Source organism: Barbatula barbatula, assembly GCF_947034865.1.
Source record: "Barbatula barbatula genome assembly, chromosome: 16".
NCBI lineage: Eukaryota > Metazoa > Chordata > Actinopteri > Cypriniformes > Nemacheilidae > Barbatula > Barbatula barbatula.
Genome location: NC_136779.1, coordinates 1350869 through 1370142, shown reverse-complemented (window position 1 = coordinate 1370142; position 19274 = coordinate 1350869). Strand labels below are relative to the sequence as shown.

General features: G+C 38.9%; 1 protein-coding gene across 3 annotated transcripts in view; it reads right to left on the bottom strand.

The window, feature by feature from the left end:
- LOC306905672 (PH and SEC7 domain-containing protein 1) overlaps positions 1-19274 on the bottom strand; it is a gene marked incomplete at its 5' end in the record, with an annotated part of 39262 nt that overhangs the window by 5951 nt on the left and 14037 nt on the right. Inside the window, 9 exons of one of the 3 annotated variants that reach the window (XM_079476488.1) lie at positions 991-1061; positions 1731-1903; positions 5758-5801; positions 11202-11291; positions 12651-12709; positions 12832-12944; positions 14071-14151; positions 14607-14798; positions 18452-18898. In XM_079476488.1, coding sequence (XP_079332614.1) covers positions 991-1061; positions 1731-1903; positions 5758-5801; positions 11202-11291; positions 12651-12709; positions 12832-12944; positions 14071-14151; positions 14607-14798; positions 18452-18898 — 1270 coding nt within the window. Of the gene's footprint in view, positions 1-990; positions 1062-1730; positions 1904-5757; positions 5802-11201; positions 11292-12650; positions 12710-12831; positions 12945-14070; positions 14152-14606; positions 14799-18222; positions 18899-19147; positions 19175-19274 lie in introns of those variants that run through there. The other 2 variants (XM_079476487.1, XM_079476486.1) reach the window with 2 other exon arrangements.

Genomic DNA, 19274 nt, shown 5'->3' with positions numbered 1-19274 from the left:
TTAGAACCTAGGACCTCCAATAGACCAGTTTTGTGGAAATAAATGTGGTAAGTAAATTAAATACTTGGAAAAAAACTATTTTGTTATAGGAAATACCATCTCAAATGAGCAGAAAGCAAAAATGTGTTCCACATAGGGAACATTTCTGGAACAAGGCCTTTCAACCAAAGGAAAACAGAGCTCTTAGTATTCAGGTCAAGGGAAACATACTGTCAGTGTTAGACTGTCTCTAGACCTGCGGGGACAGACACATCACATCTGACAAAAAATGGTTTCCATCAGCTACAATCACAAAGTAATGCAACAGTTCAGTCCAGGGATTGAGCTCTGACATGTGCAGAAACGGAGAAAGATGGAAAAAAAAGAAGGAAGGAAAGAAGGAAAGAAAGAAAGAAGGAAAGAAAAAGAAGGAAGGAAGAAGGAAAGGAGGGTGGGAGAGAGAGATAGAGAGGGAATGAGGGTGGGAGAGAAGGAAGGAAGGACCGAAAGAAAAAGAGAAGGAAAGAAAGAGAAAGAAAGGAGGAAGGAAGAAATGAAGGACAGAAAGAAAGAAAAAGACAGTAAAAGGAAAGAAGTAAGGAAGCAAGGAAGGAAAGGAAGAAAAAGAAAGAAAGTAAAAGGAAGGAAGGAAGGAAGGAAGGAAGGAAAGAAATGTAGGAAGAAAGAAAAAGTGAGAAAGAAAGAAAGAAAGAAAAAGGAAGAAAGGGACCGATAGAAAGAAAGAATAAGGAAAGAAGGAAGGAAGAAAGAAAGAAAGAATAAGGAAAGAAGGAAGGAAGAAAGAAAGAAAGAATAAGGAAGGAAGGAAGGAAGGAAGAAAGAAAGAAAGGAAAAAGGACGAAAAGGAAAGAATGAAGGACGAAAAGGAAAGAATGAAGGAAGAAAGCAAGGAAGGAAAGAAAGAATAAGGAAGGAAGAAATAAAAAGGAAAGATGGAAAGAAAGAAAGAAAGAAAAGAAGGACTAAAAAGAAAGAGAAAGAAACACATACCTTCTGCAGGTAAAGGATGAGACCCTTCAGCACAGCATAAAATGTTTTCCATCCTCTTTTCCCGCGAGGTGCTGCATTTTACACAACACAACAGAAACAGCAGAAGAGTAAACAGCTTTTTCTCATGTAGTTAATATGTCTGTGTACTGTGAATAATCATTTTGTAAAATAAAAGAACAGATATATTTATGAAATATTTAGATGTATTTATTTCTATTTACCAAATTGAAATGATATATAAAAGTTTATTAATTTTCATACTTTACTCAAATAAATACATGTATGTGTATCCGCACTGCACAGACATATATTATGTAAACACAAACTTTTATTCTGGATTAATCGTGTGACAGCGCTAGAAAAGACTTATGTTCACGTAGTTCGGTTGAGTTCAGGTTGAGCTGACAACTCAAAGATCAAAGGGTTTGACTCTCAAGTGTTTTGTAACGCACTGTAAATATTTGATCTTTGGATAAAAGCATCTTCGCAATCCAGACCTTTTCTAATATAAACTGTATAATAGGTTATGTTGGTATAAACATCATCCTGCAAAATGTCAATCACACTTATGAACGACATGTTTAAAAACTTTCTTTTTTGTGTGTGGCTTTCTTTGGCTCTATAAGTTCGGTGTCCGGTTCACTATTTACACATTGTCTCCTGTGGATGAACATTGAATGTTAAAGATAAACACTTCACAAGATCTGCGGTTATTGCATCAGATCCTCTTTAACACTCACTTCTCTTTCCATCAGAGTCGGCGTGGACCTTCCGCACCAGGAAGCCTGTTTTGTAGAGAAGGGCACCAGATGGAGACGCCAACCCGCTGCCCATGTGCTTCACGGCTCGAGAGTTTGAGTCTCCTCGCTGGTCCCCGAGCTCTGAGAATGACTTCCGTAATTCCTCTTCATCGCTAATGAAAGAAAGAGGAAGAGGAAGTTCACTTGAAAATCACGCAGAACGCTTCAGCGTTCAACATTCAACTTCCTTACGCTCTATATTCATTCTTCTTCCTCTGGCTTTAATTTCTTTTGAGATCATTTGAACACAAACACGATCATTTTTATAAACATGTTCCTTCAGGAAAGATGCTTGTTGTGTTCTTTATTATTATTTACATTTACATTGAGTCATTTAGCAGAGACTTACAAAGAGTTCAGGGAGCAATAAGTGATATGTCATAAAAGAGCAACAGTACAATAGGTGCGAATACAAAGTTACTAGTTTCAACAAAACATTATACAAGTATTTACTATAGTAAACGGATATAAATTGTAGTATATCAAAGTAATTTTCTGAAATAATAACTATAGTGATACAGTGAACTGCAGTCAAAACTGTAGTATACTTTAATATTTACTGTAGTGTATGGTACTGCACTATTCTGTAGCTTAAGCTATTAAACTAGTAAATACTGAAGTATGCTTTACTATAGTAAACTGCAGCAATTGAACTTTAACATATTGTAAGTACTACGTCTTTATGTACTTAGACGTACTTAGATGTGAATAACTATAGTGAATAAACAAACTGTATGCTTTTTTGTTTACTATAGTAAAAATGTAGAATACTGTAGTATAACTATAGTACATAAGCTGTAGTTCTTAAGTATGCTCTAATATTTCCTATAAAGAGGTACAAAAACACTATAGTATAATATCATTTACTATAGTAAATACTAAAGTACATTACAGTGTTTTTCATGCAGGCTGTATGCTGTGTGTTCAGTGTTTAGTGAAACTGGGTCTGCTCTCTTCGCGTTCTGATTCGGCTCCTCTCTGTGTGATATTTTGGGCTCATATTGCTGTGTGTCCTGCCTAAAGCAAAAAAAATCTGAGTTAGGCAGACGCTATCGATCAGGAGTCAGCGGGTCCCTCACTCGCATGTGCCACCAGCCGTCTGAAACTCTACAGCTGTCCTGTTTATTATTGTATATCACCGCTGGCTGGGTTAAAAGGAAGGACCTTAAAGGGCAACATATAAAATATACGCTTTGCTTAATCTAAAATATAAAAGAGCCTCCTTCTTTCAGCGCAGTAAATAAATCACATCTAAACGTATTTCAAAGATGGAAGAAAGGTCTCTTGCAACAAATGTTTTCTTTAAATGTCCCTCACCACAATCACACTGGATCATTTCTCATGAACGCACACGTTTCTTGTGTGAGGTTGAAAGACCCTTTGAAGAGAAAGGACAGACGCACATCTCACTGCCGTCCCGTCCGCGTGACGTCTCTCTAGAGATCCGAGCTCCTGCATGAAACTCACAAGCTACAGAGGCTCACACCGCCCAAAAACCTCTAACCGGCCTTCACTTCACCTCCATAAACCAACAGCATCATCCATCTACAGAGACAGTAGGACGATTAGGACAAAACATCAGGATATAAAAAACGATTGCTGTTGGTTCTCACTGATCTTAAGGCTTATAAGAAAACCGCTTTGTGCATAATACCAGCACCGTTCAAAACAACAGACACCTTTGACTTTTAGCAAAGACAGAGGCAAGAGAAATGAATGAGGAATTAAGAAAGCTAAACGACACTAAAATATGTAATGTGTTGATCACATGAATCATGACACGGCCTGATTCAACTGCTTATTTTTATCACTGAAGTCACAATACGGCAGGACCCAAACGCTATATAAAAGAGCTCAAACGAGTGAAAAACATCGGTCAATCCCTCTCACACTGAGCATGTGCAGAAAACTTCAAGCCTGTTGCTTGGTAACTGTCTGCATAAAAGAGAAGAGAGAGAGAGAGAAAGAGAGACGGTCGAGAACCGACGAGAAAGACAAGCAGCGGGGAAACGCAACCTTAAGAATAAATATAGACAGTCATTACAGATGGACTGATGATGAGCACGAGACGCCAGCCGACGACTACACGAACAACGATGCTCAACACGTGACAAACTCACAGCATCAGACCAAAGATCAACATCACATCAAAGAGAATGAAATACAGAGAGAGAGAGAATCCATATGAACTGTACACACACAATATAATTCATTTTTTTATAGACTGATCATCTATATGCTCACATACACATACAAATTAATTTCCTCTCTAATCGAACCTGCATTTTGATTTCTTTAAATCTCAGAATCACCTCCATAAGTTAGACATTTATAAACGCTTCTGCTGGAAAACGTGACGCAAAACATTACTGATAAATAAATGTTTTGTACTGATTAATAAATAAATATTCAACTCATTAAAACACGCAATTCATTGAATTTTATGTGCGATTCATAATATTGATAAAACACGAATCCCTGCAAGACACAAACTTAACTCGTGCAGGGTTCAGTGACGATGCCGGACCGGGCGGTTGTGTTCTCGCTCGTGGGCTTGGAGAGGTACATATGTGGTTATTTTAAGGTTTGCAGTAGGAGTCTGTGGGTTCAGCTTCGCTCTGGATGCAAACGGGACCCTGATAACAGCGTGTGTGGGCACGGCGTGTATGAGTGTTATACATGCCAACGAGGTTAGGACCACGAGTGTGTGTGTGTGTGAGGGGGTGAATTCATATCGGCAGAGCAGTAGCTATGCAGCTGTATCCATGGAGCTGTAACCATAGCGACGGTGCTCGGAAAGCCAGGGTCTTTAATTGGCGAATGTGAATATAGGGTGAGAACGGCCAGCCGCGACACGCTGTTGTTTCAGCCAAACAACACGCACGCACAGAATACAGAAAACTATTAAAGAATTACGAACATTTTGCGATTTTTTTTGTTCAAATGACATCACTATTGTTGAATCTCTACGAAATATTAAACATGGTTACCATAGTTTCCATCTAAGAACCACAGGAGATATTAGAGCTCCATATTACATTCGCGTATGCTCGATGTTATGAATTTGAATAAACAAACTTCACCCGGGGCTAAAAGATTTCGAATTGTGTTTGTGTTTTATCGAGGGGGCAGTGAGGCTCATGGTAAACAATAAAATGCGCAAGAATACCAAAGAAGAGCTCGCAGGGCTGATACGAACAATAGACCAAAATATTATTAAATAAACATAATCAGAGAGTAAAAGCAACACCCTAGAAAAATACTAAAGACCACCAAGAACAACGCTACACGACACTACAATAAACAAAAATCACGCCAATACAGTAGCTATATTGAAATTGAAAATTGAGAGGGGGGAGATAGAAAGAGACAAAGAGAGAGGTAGGAACCATCAAGAACACCTTAGCAACTTCCTAGCAATGTACCAAAGAGCATCCACGATATTAATATTAACTGCCGTTTCAATGACTGGGAGGAATGCGACGCTCAATATGGCCGCTCTAGCGAAACAAGCTAAACCCGCCTTCCAATAAAACGAGCCAATCATCAATCAGAAAAGACTGGCGTTTCTCTGGGGTGTGGCTTTCGTGGGCAGTAGATGAGGCGGACCTTGAAAATGTCGTTTTTTAGCGCAATTTAAGCTTACAAAAGCTTACAAAGGCAAACCAAAGTTATGATGCAGTTCATGTCATGTTTCATTATTGATCGGATATATGCTATTTAATTGTGATTTTTGCCAGCGATTTGGGCTTCCCCCATTCAAGAAGACAGGACTGTGGACACCCACAGGCGTTCGTTGCAAACATGGCCGCCGAGTGGCACGACTTCTATAAAGGGACTTCAGGAGCATCCATAACATTGCAGCAACCACATAGCAACGCCTTGGCAACCATTGATTTTCAATCTTTTAGTAGTTGGCAATAAATAAAAAGGACGTTATTAACAGTGATAGGAGTGACACACTTACATTGTCCACTGCAGTTTGTCGTTCTTAATGGAGTTGTACAGCGCCTGAGGACAAACACCACACAGTTAGGAACACATAAACATACACTGCGTGTGCGTGTGTGTTTGGTCTCTGAGGTGGCGTCTGGGTTGCATCATATACAGTTTGCGGTCAGTGGCATCTTATCCACTTTATACCCCAAACAAACAACTTCCATTCCATCCCAGTAAACAAATGTACGATCAAATGCGTCAAACATCGACCCAACAACCCACATTTCAATTGAATTGAGAAGGATAAAATAGGTCATAGAGGTAAAATATAAAAAAAATCGAGCATTAATACATTTTCAATTTTTTTATTCAATTTCTTGTTTGCTTATTTCTATATATTTTTTCGATTCCGTAAAGCTGTTTGGTAACAATGCAAAACTTTCAAAATTGGGATGTAAGTAAATGCCAATGAATTAAATAAAGATTTTAAGAATGTATTAAAGAATACATTAATCGCTGCTGTTATTTTGACTGTATTTGGAAATTGGCATTTATTGCCGTATTCCATTATTATTAGTCACCCTTTATTTTTGTCTCTGGGTTTTGCAAATTTCGAACCAATGAAAAGTACAAAAAGTCCTTGTCAACTTTCCTTTCCTTTCCTGGAAATTGGACATCCTAGCAGAACAGCGAAGATGTAATTTGTGCTATGTCATTTACAATTAAAACACAGAAAAGGGAAACAATTACTTGACCTTTTCTCAATTCTCTGAATCACATTTGAATACAAGTGGGTGAGAGTTTGGGTTAGTTCAGTTTGTACCAGTCTCAAATCCATTTTTAATAAAAACACATCAATAAAGGAAAGTAATGTGTAAGATGAGGTCAATAAACGTATGTTTCTGTCAGATGGACATTAGAGAAGACTGTCAGTGAGTAATGGGTTACCGCTCACCCTCACCCTCTTTCTCTTGATGGCCTGTGGATGGTTCTGTCCATCTTGAGCTTTTCCCAGAAGGTCAGGGAACACCAGAGGTTTAAGAGATCGAGATCGAGGCGTTCGCGGGTAACGAAACGGGTCCATCATGCGAAAATCTCTGCCGTATCGAACCGAGCAGAGAGAACGAGAGCGTAAACGGCCGGCCGAGTGAAGGCTGTTCACCCCGATCATTTCTGACTATAGAAAAAGATCTATCCGATGTCTTTTAAACAGCGTTCAAGAAGAAGCCGAAAAGCTCAAAATGAGAAACAGATGAAACACTTGGTAACGTCCCTCTCTCCAAAAGGATGAAGTAATTCCAAAAAGCAGTTTGGAAAAAAACAATCCAATCCAAGTGTTTAAAAAGATGTGCGAGGAGACGCCAAGCAACGGAAAATGACAGAAATGCACGAATTCAATCGGCAGATAAAGATTCTTCTTCACCAAAACGTCTGTCTGTGAACCATTGGGTGGACACGGAAATAAAAGCCAAGCAACCAGACCCAGACAACTCCGAGTGTGTTCAGAATATAATGAAGACTACAGATGATGCTAAAACGCACAACACGTATATCAAGTGCTCTAACCGCGCAGCAGTCGTACGCAACATCCAGCCAACTTCTACAAGCTAAACGAAACCAGCGATTGGCCGGACGTACACACACACACGGAGATGTCACAGATGGTAGATCACACTTTCAGAGGTGTGAAAGAACAGCCAGGAACTGACAGATGGAATGAAGCGAACGGAAACGAAGAGAAAACACACACGCGCACGCCCTCACAGAAGACACACCCACACAAACTGTAAGCATGCAGCGGTCAGCACGTCTTTCTCATGGCACGCAGGAACCCTCACACCTGTACCGGATCCAAACCACCACCCGAATTCAGCCAAAACCATTCGCAACGACGAGAGAACAAGAAACAGATGAAGGATCTCTGCGGAAAAATCTGCAAGCCTGTTGCTTCTCTGATCTTCTCAGGGGGCTCTCGTTCTTCTCCAACCGTCAGAGAGAGGCTTTCAGAAGATGCACATCGTTCCCTTCAGCCCCTTTTTTCCGCATCCAGCATCCATCCATGTGGAACGCGTTCAGTCCTGAAGATTTGTTGCCGTTTGCCGGTCTCCTCCTCAAGTCTTTCTGGTCCTAAACGAGTCAGCGTGCGAGAAAATCTCTATCGCCGTCTACACGAATGATGGTGTGGCTTTAGCTCTCAGTCTCTGCAGACAGAATGTGTCTGAATCTCAGAGAAACCCGACGGAGGCTGCAAGCTCTCTCTCTCTCACTCTCGCTCGCTCTCAGGTTCAGGCAGCCAATCGCGGCGCTCCAGCGACACACGGCTTGCTTTACTTTGAACGCTGATTAACATTCAGCACTTGTCCTCAGAGGTGAAACACAGAGAGAGAAAGAACAGAGAAATGTGGAATGATGGGAGGATGAGGTTCACAAAGGACATCATGAAACCGGAAGTGTGACCGATGAACAGGCTATAAAAATAACGGAGCGTTTAACTTTTGCTGGAAATGAGACGAGGCGAGACTAAAGAGAAACCGGGTCATATTTTAAAGCAGAAATTGAAAAGAAATGATATTTTTCATGAATACATCGAAACAATTGGCATGGTTTTGTTGGGGGAGTTTTTTTTACTTCTGTTAGAGTATGAAATGCGGCAAAAAATGACATTTTATTCAGCATAGGTTGATGCTAAAACAACAAATGTAGAATGACATAAACGACCCAATACTGTTGAAAATATATGAAACAAAAATGACAAAAGCAGCAAAACCAACCTGATCTCACAGAAACTCGTGGCTATTTTACAAGCTTGCTTATATCGTGTTTCAGATATGAATCCGTTCTTTAAATAATTACATTTAATATAAACAATTACAGAATCCCCACCCCTAAACCGAAGTCCTAAAATGTACAAATAACATCAAACCAAAGTCATAAATATTTGTTTCATATATTTTTTATATGAATTATTCACATGAACCTTAAAGCAGTTCTGCTGAAAATATGTCTTAAATATGTTACAGTACAAATCATCAAAGTAACATCATGAAGCGCTTTACACAAATAACATATTCATATGTCACATAAAAGCATTAAAATGTAATCTGTTCATCATATGGATCTTGACACAGAAATGTACAGTAGGATGAAGTGGTCGACTATATGCTTTAAACATGGATGCCAATATACATAGATTGATGGTTACATACCGCATATAGTCTATACACACACACACCTCAAATGTAAAGATAGTTTAGGACATAAAACACCCAGTCGTGCCGTTTGCTCAATAGAACACAGCTGATTTTATCTGCTGTTATCTCAACACACACAGACACATGCTGAAGTGGGTCAGCAGTCCACCAGTGCCCAGGTCCCGCCCCTCTTTCTCCATGACAACAACACACATCAGCAGCAGGTATAAAGCCACAGCATCACAAACCCATCAGTACATTAACTAACAGACTCATAAGTTTAATTCGTAAACACAGATGTGACTTTGACAAACACACACAGATGTCATTGTGTTTATAGTGTGGTGAATTCTCTCAAAATACAGCAATGTGAAAAAAAACTTATTTGTGAAAAGTATTATTATTATTATTATTATTACCACTAATGCAAAAATCCAGAGGCTTAAAGCCTAGAGATATTCCGACCTGTGTGTTATGATTTAAGACTGAGCCGTTTTATCCAATGTACAATAAATAATGACATTTACGAACAACAAAAATAACACCGAAGTAATGATCCGGTACATTGAGCCATAAAAACACTGTACTGTTTTTTTAAACCAGACACATTATTATAGTGTTGAAATTACGAGCTTTTTGCAAGTGTGGAGAGAGCCAAAACTATATCGGCTCATGTGTGCGTCTTGCCTCAGCTGAGAGAGAGAGAGAGAGAGAGAGCGAGAGAGCGAGAGAGAGAGAGAGAGAGAGAGAGAGAGAGAGAGAGAGCGAGAGGGAGACAGGGAGACAGAGAGACAGAGAGGCAGAGAGAGGGAGACAGAGAGAGGGAGACAGAGAGAGGGAGACAGAGAGAGGGAGACAGAGAGAGGGAGACAGAGAGAGAGAGAGAGAGAGAGGGAGACAGGGAGACAGAGAGACAGAGAGGCAGAGAGAGGGAGACAGAGAGAGGGAGACAGAGAGAGGGAGACAGAGAGAGGGAGACAGAGAGAGGGAGACAGAGAGAGGGAGACAGAGAGAGGGAGACAGAGAGAGAGAGAGAGAGAGAGGGAGACGGAGACAGGGAGACAGAGAGAGGGAGGCAGAGAGAGGGAGACAGAGAGAGGGAGACAGAGAGAGGGAGACAGAGAGAGAGAGAGAGAGAGAGAGAGAGAGAGAGAGAGAGAGAGAGAGAGAGAGAGGGAGACAGAGAGAGAGGGAGACAGAGAGACAGAGAGACAGAGAGAGAGAGAGAGAGAGAGAGAGAGAGAGAGAGAGAGAGAGAGAGAGAGGGAGAGGGAGAGGGAGAGGGAGAGGGAGACGGAGACAGGGAGACGGAGACAGGGAGACAGAGAGACAGAGAGAGGCAGACAGAGAGAGGGAGACAGAGAGAGGGGGAGAGAGAGAGAGAGAGAGAGAGAGAGAGAGAGAGAGATTTTTCTTTTATTTTTGAACATTTTTGAGTGATCTCATTTTGGAACAAAACTCTTCATCTGTATATACTTTACAGCCGCAGGAAAAAATGAAAAGACAATTTCAAAGACCATTTTTAGTTTTCATTCTGTGAACCACTATATTTCTACCAAATGTAATAGAAATATTGCTTCTATTTGCATTTATATGCAGGAATATGCAAATGTGTCACATTATGTGACTCCTCAGGTTTGAGTTTGTTAAAATTCAACAGACAGTGGACTGAAATGACCGTAAGACCTCTAGAAATGTTGATTGAATGAACATCTGGAATGCTCCCTTCATTTTTAATTGATATAAATTGAAGTGATAAAATGTGAAGAATATGACCACTTTAAATGAAATGAAGTATATCGTGAAGCACGCACAGAATACTGAGATTTCAGTGACCGTCAGAGTCCTACAGTTGCTTAAAAACTCATTTCAAACTTAAAAGACGACACAGAACATGCTCTCCGTGCCCCAAAACAAACTGAAGGCTCATTTATTTCCTAACTATCAAGAACTCATCAGATTAGCAGGAGAATTTGCCTGCAGGGTTAATGAAAGGAAGCAAAACATTCCTCGCTTCCCGCCAATGACATTACAGCGCTAATCTAATAATATAAACCAATACATGACCCACTAAAGATTCATCCTTTCCCGCCAGGACACCGTTCCGTCCCGCTTCACATTACACGGCACTCAACACTGTTGTGTAGCTGACAGATGTTTGTGCAGGTGTACACACACAAACATACAGTAACAGGTGTAAACAACACACCTGTAGGACGTGTCACACATAGTTGATAAATATATTCCCAAAGTACGCCACTGAAGCACATTTTTGATTTACCTTGAGTAGATCTTTAGGAAAATCCTGACCGCCGTTCAGTCCCTCCAGGTTCCCAATGAACTGTGCAAAAGACATCCGCTTGCCAATATTCTGCCAAAAGAAAACGCACAATAAAAAAACATACTAAATGATGTTTGATTTGAATGTATTATTGGTAACATCACGACCCAGTTGAAAACGACCCAGACGTTTATCGTGGGATTTATCAAACACCTAAGAAAGTTTATTTGAAAGTCAATCTCCATCTTGTCAGTAGCCGGCCTATTAAGCAGTGTACGCATCACTAAGGTGAGATGTCCTACATTTACACCGCGAGTGTGCATGAGAGCTGAAAATATATGAATATTTACGGCTGCAGAAGGATCTCTGAATACATAATAATCTGAAAATGTGAACCTCTAAGCAGTTTCGACAGAAGGGGAAAATCTCTCGCAGTTCTCATCAGGACCGTAAACCTGTTTCCATGGTGACGGCGAGACCGGCCTGTAACAGCCTGCATGTGTTAGATGACAGTCTAAAGCCTTCCACAAAAGCACTCAAGCGATGTCTAAAGATCATTAGAGGACAATATTGCCGTATATACATCCAGAGAGAGAGAAAGCGAAGGAATACAGCTCCCGTCAGACAGCCATCGCATCATCTCTCGCTGTCTACTCCTGTTTAAATCCAGCCGATGCTCCATAGACATGAACTCACTGTCAATGAATTCACACGCTGCTAAGATTATTGTCTGTAATAACTGACAGTATGCCACCGACCGCGACTACAGAGCTGAACTTGAATATTCCTTTAAAAGGATTTCATGCGCTCTGAATATTTATGAGCGCATTGGCTCAGGCCCAAACCCAGCGAGCTGTCTATAGCATCCCGAGACATCACAGACATTGTGAAAGGAAGGTAGATCATTACTCTTCTGTCTGAGTTAGAAAGCAATCCCATAATGCACCGGTGCACATGCTGAGCTCAGTGGAAATCATAGAAAACGGCTGAAGGAGAAATTATCATTATAATTATACTTATAATCTATTTAACACTGAAAAGAATTGCTTTAAACTGTTAATCAATGTAAAATCAACCGTGAGATTAGTCGGACTTTGCTCAAGTAGAATTTCCGTCATTGGAGAAAAATCACATTCACAGCTGTTTGTTCACATCTGATAAGCAAAAGATAAATAAAAGAACAAATGTTTGATATTCAACATTGTTCTTCTGAAAATGCTAAAAGGCTTTTTTCTGAAAACACTGGCAGGGACATCTAACAAAATAACTAAACCACGAAGAAATTCATAAATATTTTGTTTTCACTTCACACTCATCCTGTTATGCAGATGATGTAGTATGCAAAATAATGTATACATTGCAACGCGACGTTTTATTCACAAATGGCATCAAGCTTTCGACTTCAGGACGTTCTGTATAATAATGTGATGATGTAATGTTCAAACTCACATGTCCGTGCAGGTCTGTGTTGAGCAGCATCAGGGCACAGGTCAGCGTGTGGACACTGTCTGTAAAGAGTGATGCACGAATAAATACACATCTGTACTGTACTATACTGTACTGTATATAACACACACACACACACACACACACACACACACACACACACACACACACACACACGTGTTACCTTCAGATAGTTTGAGAGAAGGGTTACACTGTAGGTATCTGCGGGAGAAGTGTGCTAAGATTCGCTCTCTCTCCTGCGTCTCACCCGTCAGAGCAAACTCGATCAGGAATGTCCTGAAAAAAGTTTAAGTTTATGAGACACTTTATAATAAGGTTCCATTTGTTACCATTACTGAATTATAGGAGTTAAAATGAATGAACAGTGAACACAACAGCATTTATTAATATTCGTTATTGTTCTTAATAACATTTACATTTACATTTTACATTTAGTCATTTAGCAGACGCTTTTATCCAAAGCGACTTACAGATGAGGAAACATTGGAAGCAATTATAACAACATAGGCAACAAAATACATAAGTGCATCAAACTAGTCCATTAAAGCCTAGCTTTATTTTTTACAAATACATTCAAAGTTTTGTATTTGTTAAAATGAGTGAACGCACAAAGACATTAACAAACATGAACAAATCTATTTATATTAGCTTACAATATTAATAAATGCTGTAAAATGTATTGTACTTGTTACGTTGTTAACTTTTGCCCTATTAAATGTTTATAAATAAATGTAGTCATTTTTTGTATTATTATTATATTAAAAAATTTGTTTACTTTAATATACAATTCATTGTTTTTATTTATTAAAATTGTTTAAAAGTTTATTTATTCATTAATTTTTTTGTTTATTTTTCATTTTATATAGTTTAAGTAGCAAATTGTTACATTTATTTACATGCTGATTTCAAATAGATTATAAAATAAAAGCTTTATATTAAAGATTATTACAAATAATATATTTTTGTTAAATATATTAAAACCGTGTTCAACCAATGATTTCTTTATTAAATTAAGGTGCAGCGTTCACTTTCTGCACGACAAGAAATGTCAAAGAGAGGCGCTAAATAATAAATTAAACTTATGACCTCCTGCCAAAACTCATGACGCCGTCTGAACAAAAACTCTTCTGTCTGGCGCGGTCGAGTAATGAAAAACATATTTCACTTTTGAGCTTATAAAAGCATCTGTATGTAACCAAAAGGTGTAACTCTCCTAAATCTTTAGACAGAAGTGTATCATAAAACACTGTTCAAATGTACCTATGAACTTGGGAGACTGGTTGTTAGCATTTGCTAGAAAAAGGTTAAGAATTGAACCAATAATGAAATCGATCTATTCCTGTGATAATACTGTTTTATGTCTAATCTAATGTCTAATCGTTTGTGTTTTTGATGTACTGACCTAAGTGCTTGATCCAGAGTCATTCCAGTAAAACTGAAGTACTGCAGATATTCCTCGGACACCATACGACTGAAGTCATTACTGAACATGAGAGAGACATCGAAAACACAGTCACAGAGAATCAAACTGTATCACACACGACTGAGAGACATGTCCCAGCATCACCGGTCTAAAAATTCCCATGATGCATCTGTCAGATAGAGAAAAGCTCTTAAAGTTTAAAATGACCAAAGAATAAATGTGTTATTACAAACACCTGTGAGTAACAGAGATGACACAATATGTCCCAAAAAGTCAACGTGAAAACAAAATTGCCCAAATTTCACTTGAATGATGCATCGGTTTTTGTTATGCAAAGATTGTTATATTTTATTACAAGTTACTATTGTTTTGGACTGACGTCATCTTTGATAAATAAGGCTCTGTACACTACAAAAGTAAAGATTCTTCGGCAAAGTGTGTTTTATATTCGCTTTAAAGAATATAAAGATGTGCAACTTCATAAACAGTAGATTTTTTTCTTTGCATATACTCACTTCTTACTCATATGTCGTGCGACGTCGCACTTCCGGAAGCCGTCGAGGTTAAAGAGGCGTTTGGCCAAACGTTTGGCAGCTTCAAGGTCGGCTCGATTACTGATACTGAGAGTTTCATTACTGGCCAAACACAAACGCTCATTCAGTTCATGATCCAGATCTGCATCTGCAGTGACCCGGCCTGACTTCTCTCTAAACAAACACACAAAAGAGTTACAGTTGAATTCAAGTTCAGGTTTAAACTGTTGAACCAATGGAGTCCAATGATAGTATCATTGCATTATTTGTAGTACATATCATTGTAAGAATATAGCGATCGTGGTACTGTGGTACAGTAAAACATGACTTTGTGTGTGTATCATTTTTAATAACATGATACTTTCCTTTCAAAAACAAAAAAAACATATCTTTACAAAGACATAACTATAGTTTCAGGAGCCCATCTTTAACTTCTTATGGTGTGTTCACACCAGAAGTGAAAGAAGCGTTAAGCACAAGTGATTTACATGTTAAGTCAATCCAAAGACGCGATAGACATCCTGTGCCGCGAATTGAGCGACAATCGCACAAGTAGAACAACCGGAACTTCTTCAAATATTCGCGTTAACCAATCAGGAGCTTGCTCTAGTAGTGACATGATAACATTGTAGCGAGCGGAGGCAGAAATCCGAAACAACAATGGAGGACAAAATCATCGTCGCTGTATGTGGATACCCAGAGCTGTACGATATGTCTCCTTACTTTAATCGAAACGGGAATAAAAAGGATCTTGCTTGTAAGAAAGTGAGAGAGGAGGTCAGACAATCTGGTAAATTGTAAAAAACGCTCTTTATTCAATTTGAGATATATTGAGATATATATATCCACACCACGTCTGGTGTGAACGCTCAGTAACACTGTTTAGAGAAGACACGTATTAGAAAACATTTAAGATTTTACAGTATTAAAAATACTTGTAAATATGTGTCAATGGAAACCATGGATACTGTTGTATTTTTGTAGGAGTGTGAAACCGGCCTGTATGAAACATAACAGATATAAACAGCAGGTCAGACTTTGCATTTCGAATTGACAGTTCTGTTCAATGTTTACAACCCCCTATTGATCGGATTCCTCCTGGTTTGTTCAAATGAATGCGAGACATAGATTGACAGCTATGATCATCTCACTCTTCAGTGAGTCACGATAAAAAAAATAAAAGCAAATGTGTGAAACTCAAATACACCCACGAGAAAACACAACAACACTTACAGTGACGGATACATAAAAGATCGCAATAGCTTAACTTGATATTAAAAAACCCATTCATCTGATCAGACAGACCATATAATAACAAAGGAAAAAAGTGTTTGCCTAATAAACTGTATCGATGTAAACATGAATATTTTCATATTGCCTTGAAAACACGCATAATGCACCGTTTTTATTACAAACGGTAAAATAAACACTTTCGAACAGATTAACACATCAAACCATACGTTTCTTTATTCTTCTACCTGAATGCGGTGTGTTGTTGGCTTGTCGTGTTTCTATCTTCTGCCGAGGAACAAAGCCAACATGCCAAAAATGCCTTTTCTCCTGAAACACATCCGTTTAAACTCTTCCTGGATGAGAACCTCTGGATTTGATCCATGTTTGAGTTCAAGCTCAGTTTTCTGATCGTTGGAGTTGTGGCCGTCAGACATCTGTTTTAAATCTTTCTATAAATAAATCTATGTTTAGTCCTAATTTCTGCATTCCACAGATCTGGGGTTTTCAGTCCTTCCATGAAACACTGTGGAAAAACTGTTTAGTTCCCAAACTTGGCAAATGTTTGTTTCCGAATGAGTCTCTGTCTCTCTGTCTGGTATTTCTCAGCTCACTATGGCATGTAGCGCGTCTGAATCTCTCCCTCGTGCATCTCCTCTCACGTGTTCTCCATTGCTCAGATTAGACAAGAATTATTTTTGTATAATTGTATGTATAATTATATTTCCTTCTTTCTAAAACAGTGACGAACTATTGAGTCATTTGTTCTTAAATGCACTTTATCCGTTTTGTTATAGAGAGTTTATTTATTTAGATGAGTGTTGTTCTACATTCAAAGTCACTCCTGAAAAGTTCAGGTAGTACCCAATTTTTAATAACCCCAAAGTGTTTACTGAAGTAAAACTAAACAACTGCACAACTGAGACAGAACAGAACCTTTTGCTTTGGATAAAAGCGAAGTAAACAGAAGAAGGCAAACACAGAACACAACAATCAGAAAAGATCATTTTCAAGAGTCTTAACGTTATTGAGTCAGCAGATGTGACCGATAGTGGGTGTGAGAGCAGTGCATCATGGGTAATGATCACATGCATTGCATAATGCGTCACAAATGTGCTGCTAAACTGAGCTGTGTAAAGCTCAGAAAAATAAAGATCAGCTTTATATTTCTTTAGATTGATGACAAATCTAATGATATTTTCTAGATGGCGAGATAGAGAGGTTTTACAGTTGTCTGCAATTTTCCTCCAATCTTTTATCTTTATACAAACCGATAGCTCGCACACAAGTTTAATTGACATGGCAAACAAGTTTGCTGATAATAAAACAATTTGTGTCACGTGTTATAACCTTAAATTGTCAAACCTGTTGCCAAACCTCGTGGCCAAAATGTTACCATCAGATCAGAACCAAATCTCTCAATGGTGGTCAAGAGCTGTTTGGTTGCAATAACTCTTACAAATATCTTTCGTCAGGAGGGAGAGTAAATGATATCAATTTTGAGTGAACTGTCCCTTTAAGAATAGAAATCATCCATAAATAAAGAATACATTGTTACACATCAAAGCATCAAACTTCAAAATGTGCTTAAATCAATGATTACGATGAGTAACATTAGTGATTCCTTGCTCATCCACTACTAATACATGACTAACTGTCGCCACCTTGTGGATGAGTCAGACAAGTGTTTTGTGGATTGTAAGCAGAAGGACACATAGGACATCTGATACATTACATCACAAAGTCGATAAATGAGCATTTATGTAATGACTTTGTTTATTTTAATGTTTTAAACCTCCTGCTCCCTCGCTCTCTCCGTCTGTGAGAATGAAGATGAACTATGCGGCAGTATCTGCAGTTCTCTGCCAGCGATCAGATTTGCCTTTCATCTGTCCTACACACACACACACCTGACTAAACTTAAGACTGCAGCGTAACACTGTCACACCATCAGGCTCAGCAGATTGTAAAGATTAAAAAACAACAGATTAAAGGTTCTTTAAATTCATTATGCACTAAATGAACTGCACTTAATGTCGCATAAACTGGAAATGTCACATGAATTATGAATTTCAGAAAATTCACCCCTGACAAGTGAAACCAAACAGATGTCATGTGAAAATGTAAAAAAATAAATTTTATTGGTAAAGTGCGACTTTTTATTAACGTTTTAAACGCCATTGTAAAACGTCTTTCAGGACAATTGAACACATCCATAGATAAACTCAAACAGGTTGCACAAGCAATTTCAACTTATTATTTTATATCTTGACAAGTTAGTGTCACTCAAAGCAATTTCAACTTGTTGCAAATGATTTCGGTGTGGATGCATCACTGTCGTGATAATTAAGTCACAACGGAAAAGGTTCGTGTTTATAAACATTGTTTTTATTTGTTGGTTTTTGGAGTCATAGCTTTCATAAGATCTACCTATGAGCTAAAGTTGTAAAGAAAAAAACAGGATCATTTTCAGATCGACGATCTATTCTACACACTTCCCTCTGCTGGTGCAACCGAGGTATTGCAGACGTCTTAAACAGTTTGTTACACAAATGAAATATCACATAAACGACGTGCTTGACATTACGTCCACCCACCTCGGCAGTGAAAGTGCAGGATTGCTGTGCCAGCTCTGCCTGTTCCGATCATCGGAACCGCTGCTCAGCCTCTCGCTGGACGGTGCCCGCGTCGCATCAGTGTCGCAGGTTATCGTTATCGCCGAATCCGAGAGGCTGGGCATCTCCACGTGGGCCAGAGGAGCGAAGCTGAGCTCAACGATCTGCCGCGCGCTCTGGTAGATCTGACCCTGAACCTGTGGGGTCAGTGTGGGGAGGTCAAAGGTCAGGACGGTCTGTGTGCTAGAGGTCAGATGGTCAAGACTGTCCAAACTGCTGTAGGATGTGCCCTTGGCACGGTGAGACTCCATGATGCTCTCAAAATGGCGACTGAAGGTGTCCTGACTGTCTCCAGACTTCCTGCGGGGGCCGTGGAGCAGAAGAGGGGATTTGAGAGCCGGGTGGTCATTGATGAAATGATCACGGGGTCTGAGAAAGAGAGAGAAGTGTTAGTTCTGATGTACTAACAGATTGCTAGAGAAACAGTATGCACAAATACAAAAACACCATGCTGTGTATTTCACATAAAGAAATTATGAAATATATGTCAGAACTTTCTATATTAAAGTGTATTTAATGATAAGTTGCTTTCAACAACGCAAAATTGTCAAATAATAATACAAAAATTACAAATAAAGCCAATTTCAATTGAATTAAATTGAAAAAAGATTTACTCACCCTTATGTGCATTTATGTCGTCCAATTCTGAAAATATTATATATTTATAATGATTTATCTTGATTACATGCATAAGTATCTCTTATTCTTTTCTTTTTTATCTATTTATTGTGTTAAACTAGATTAT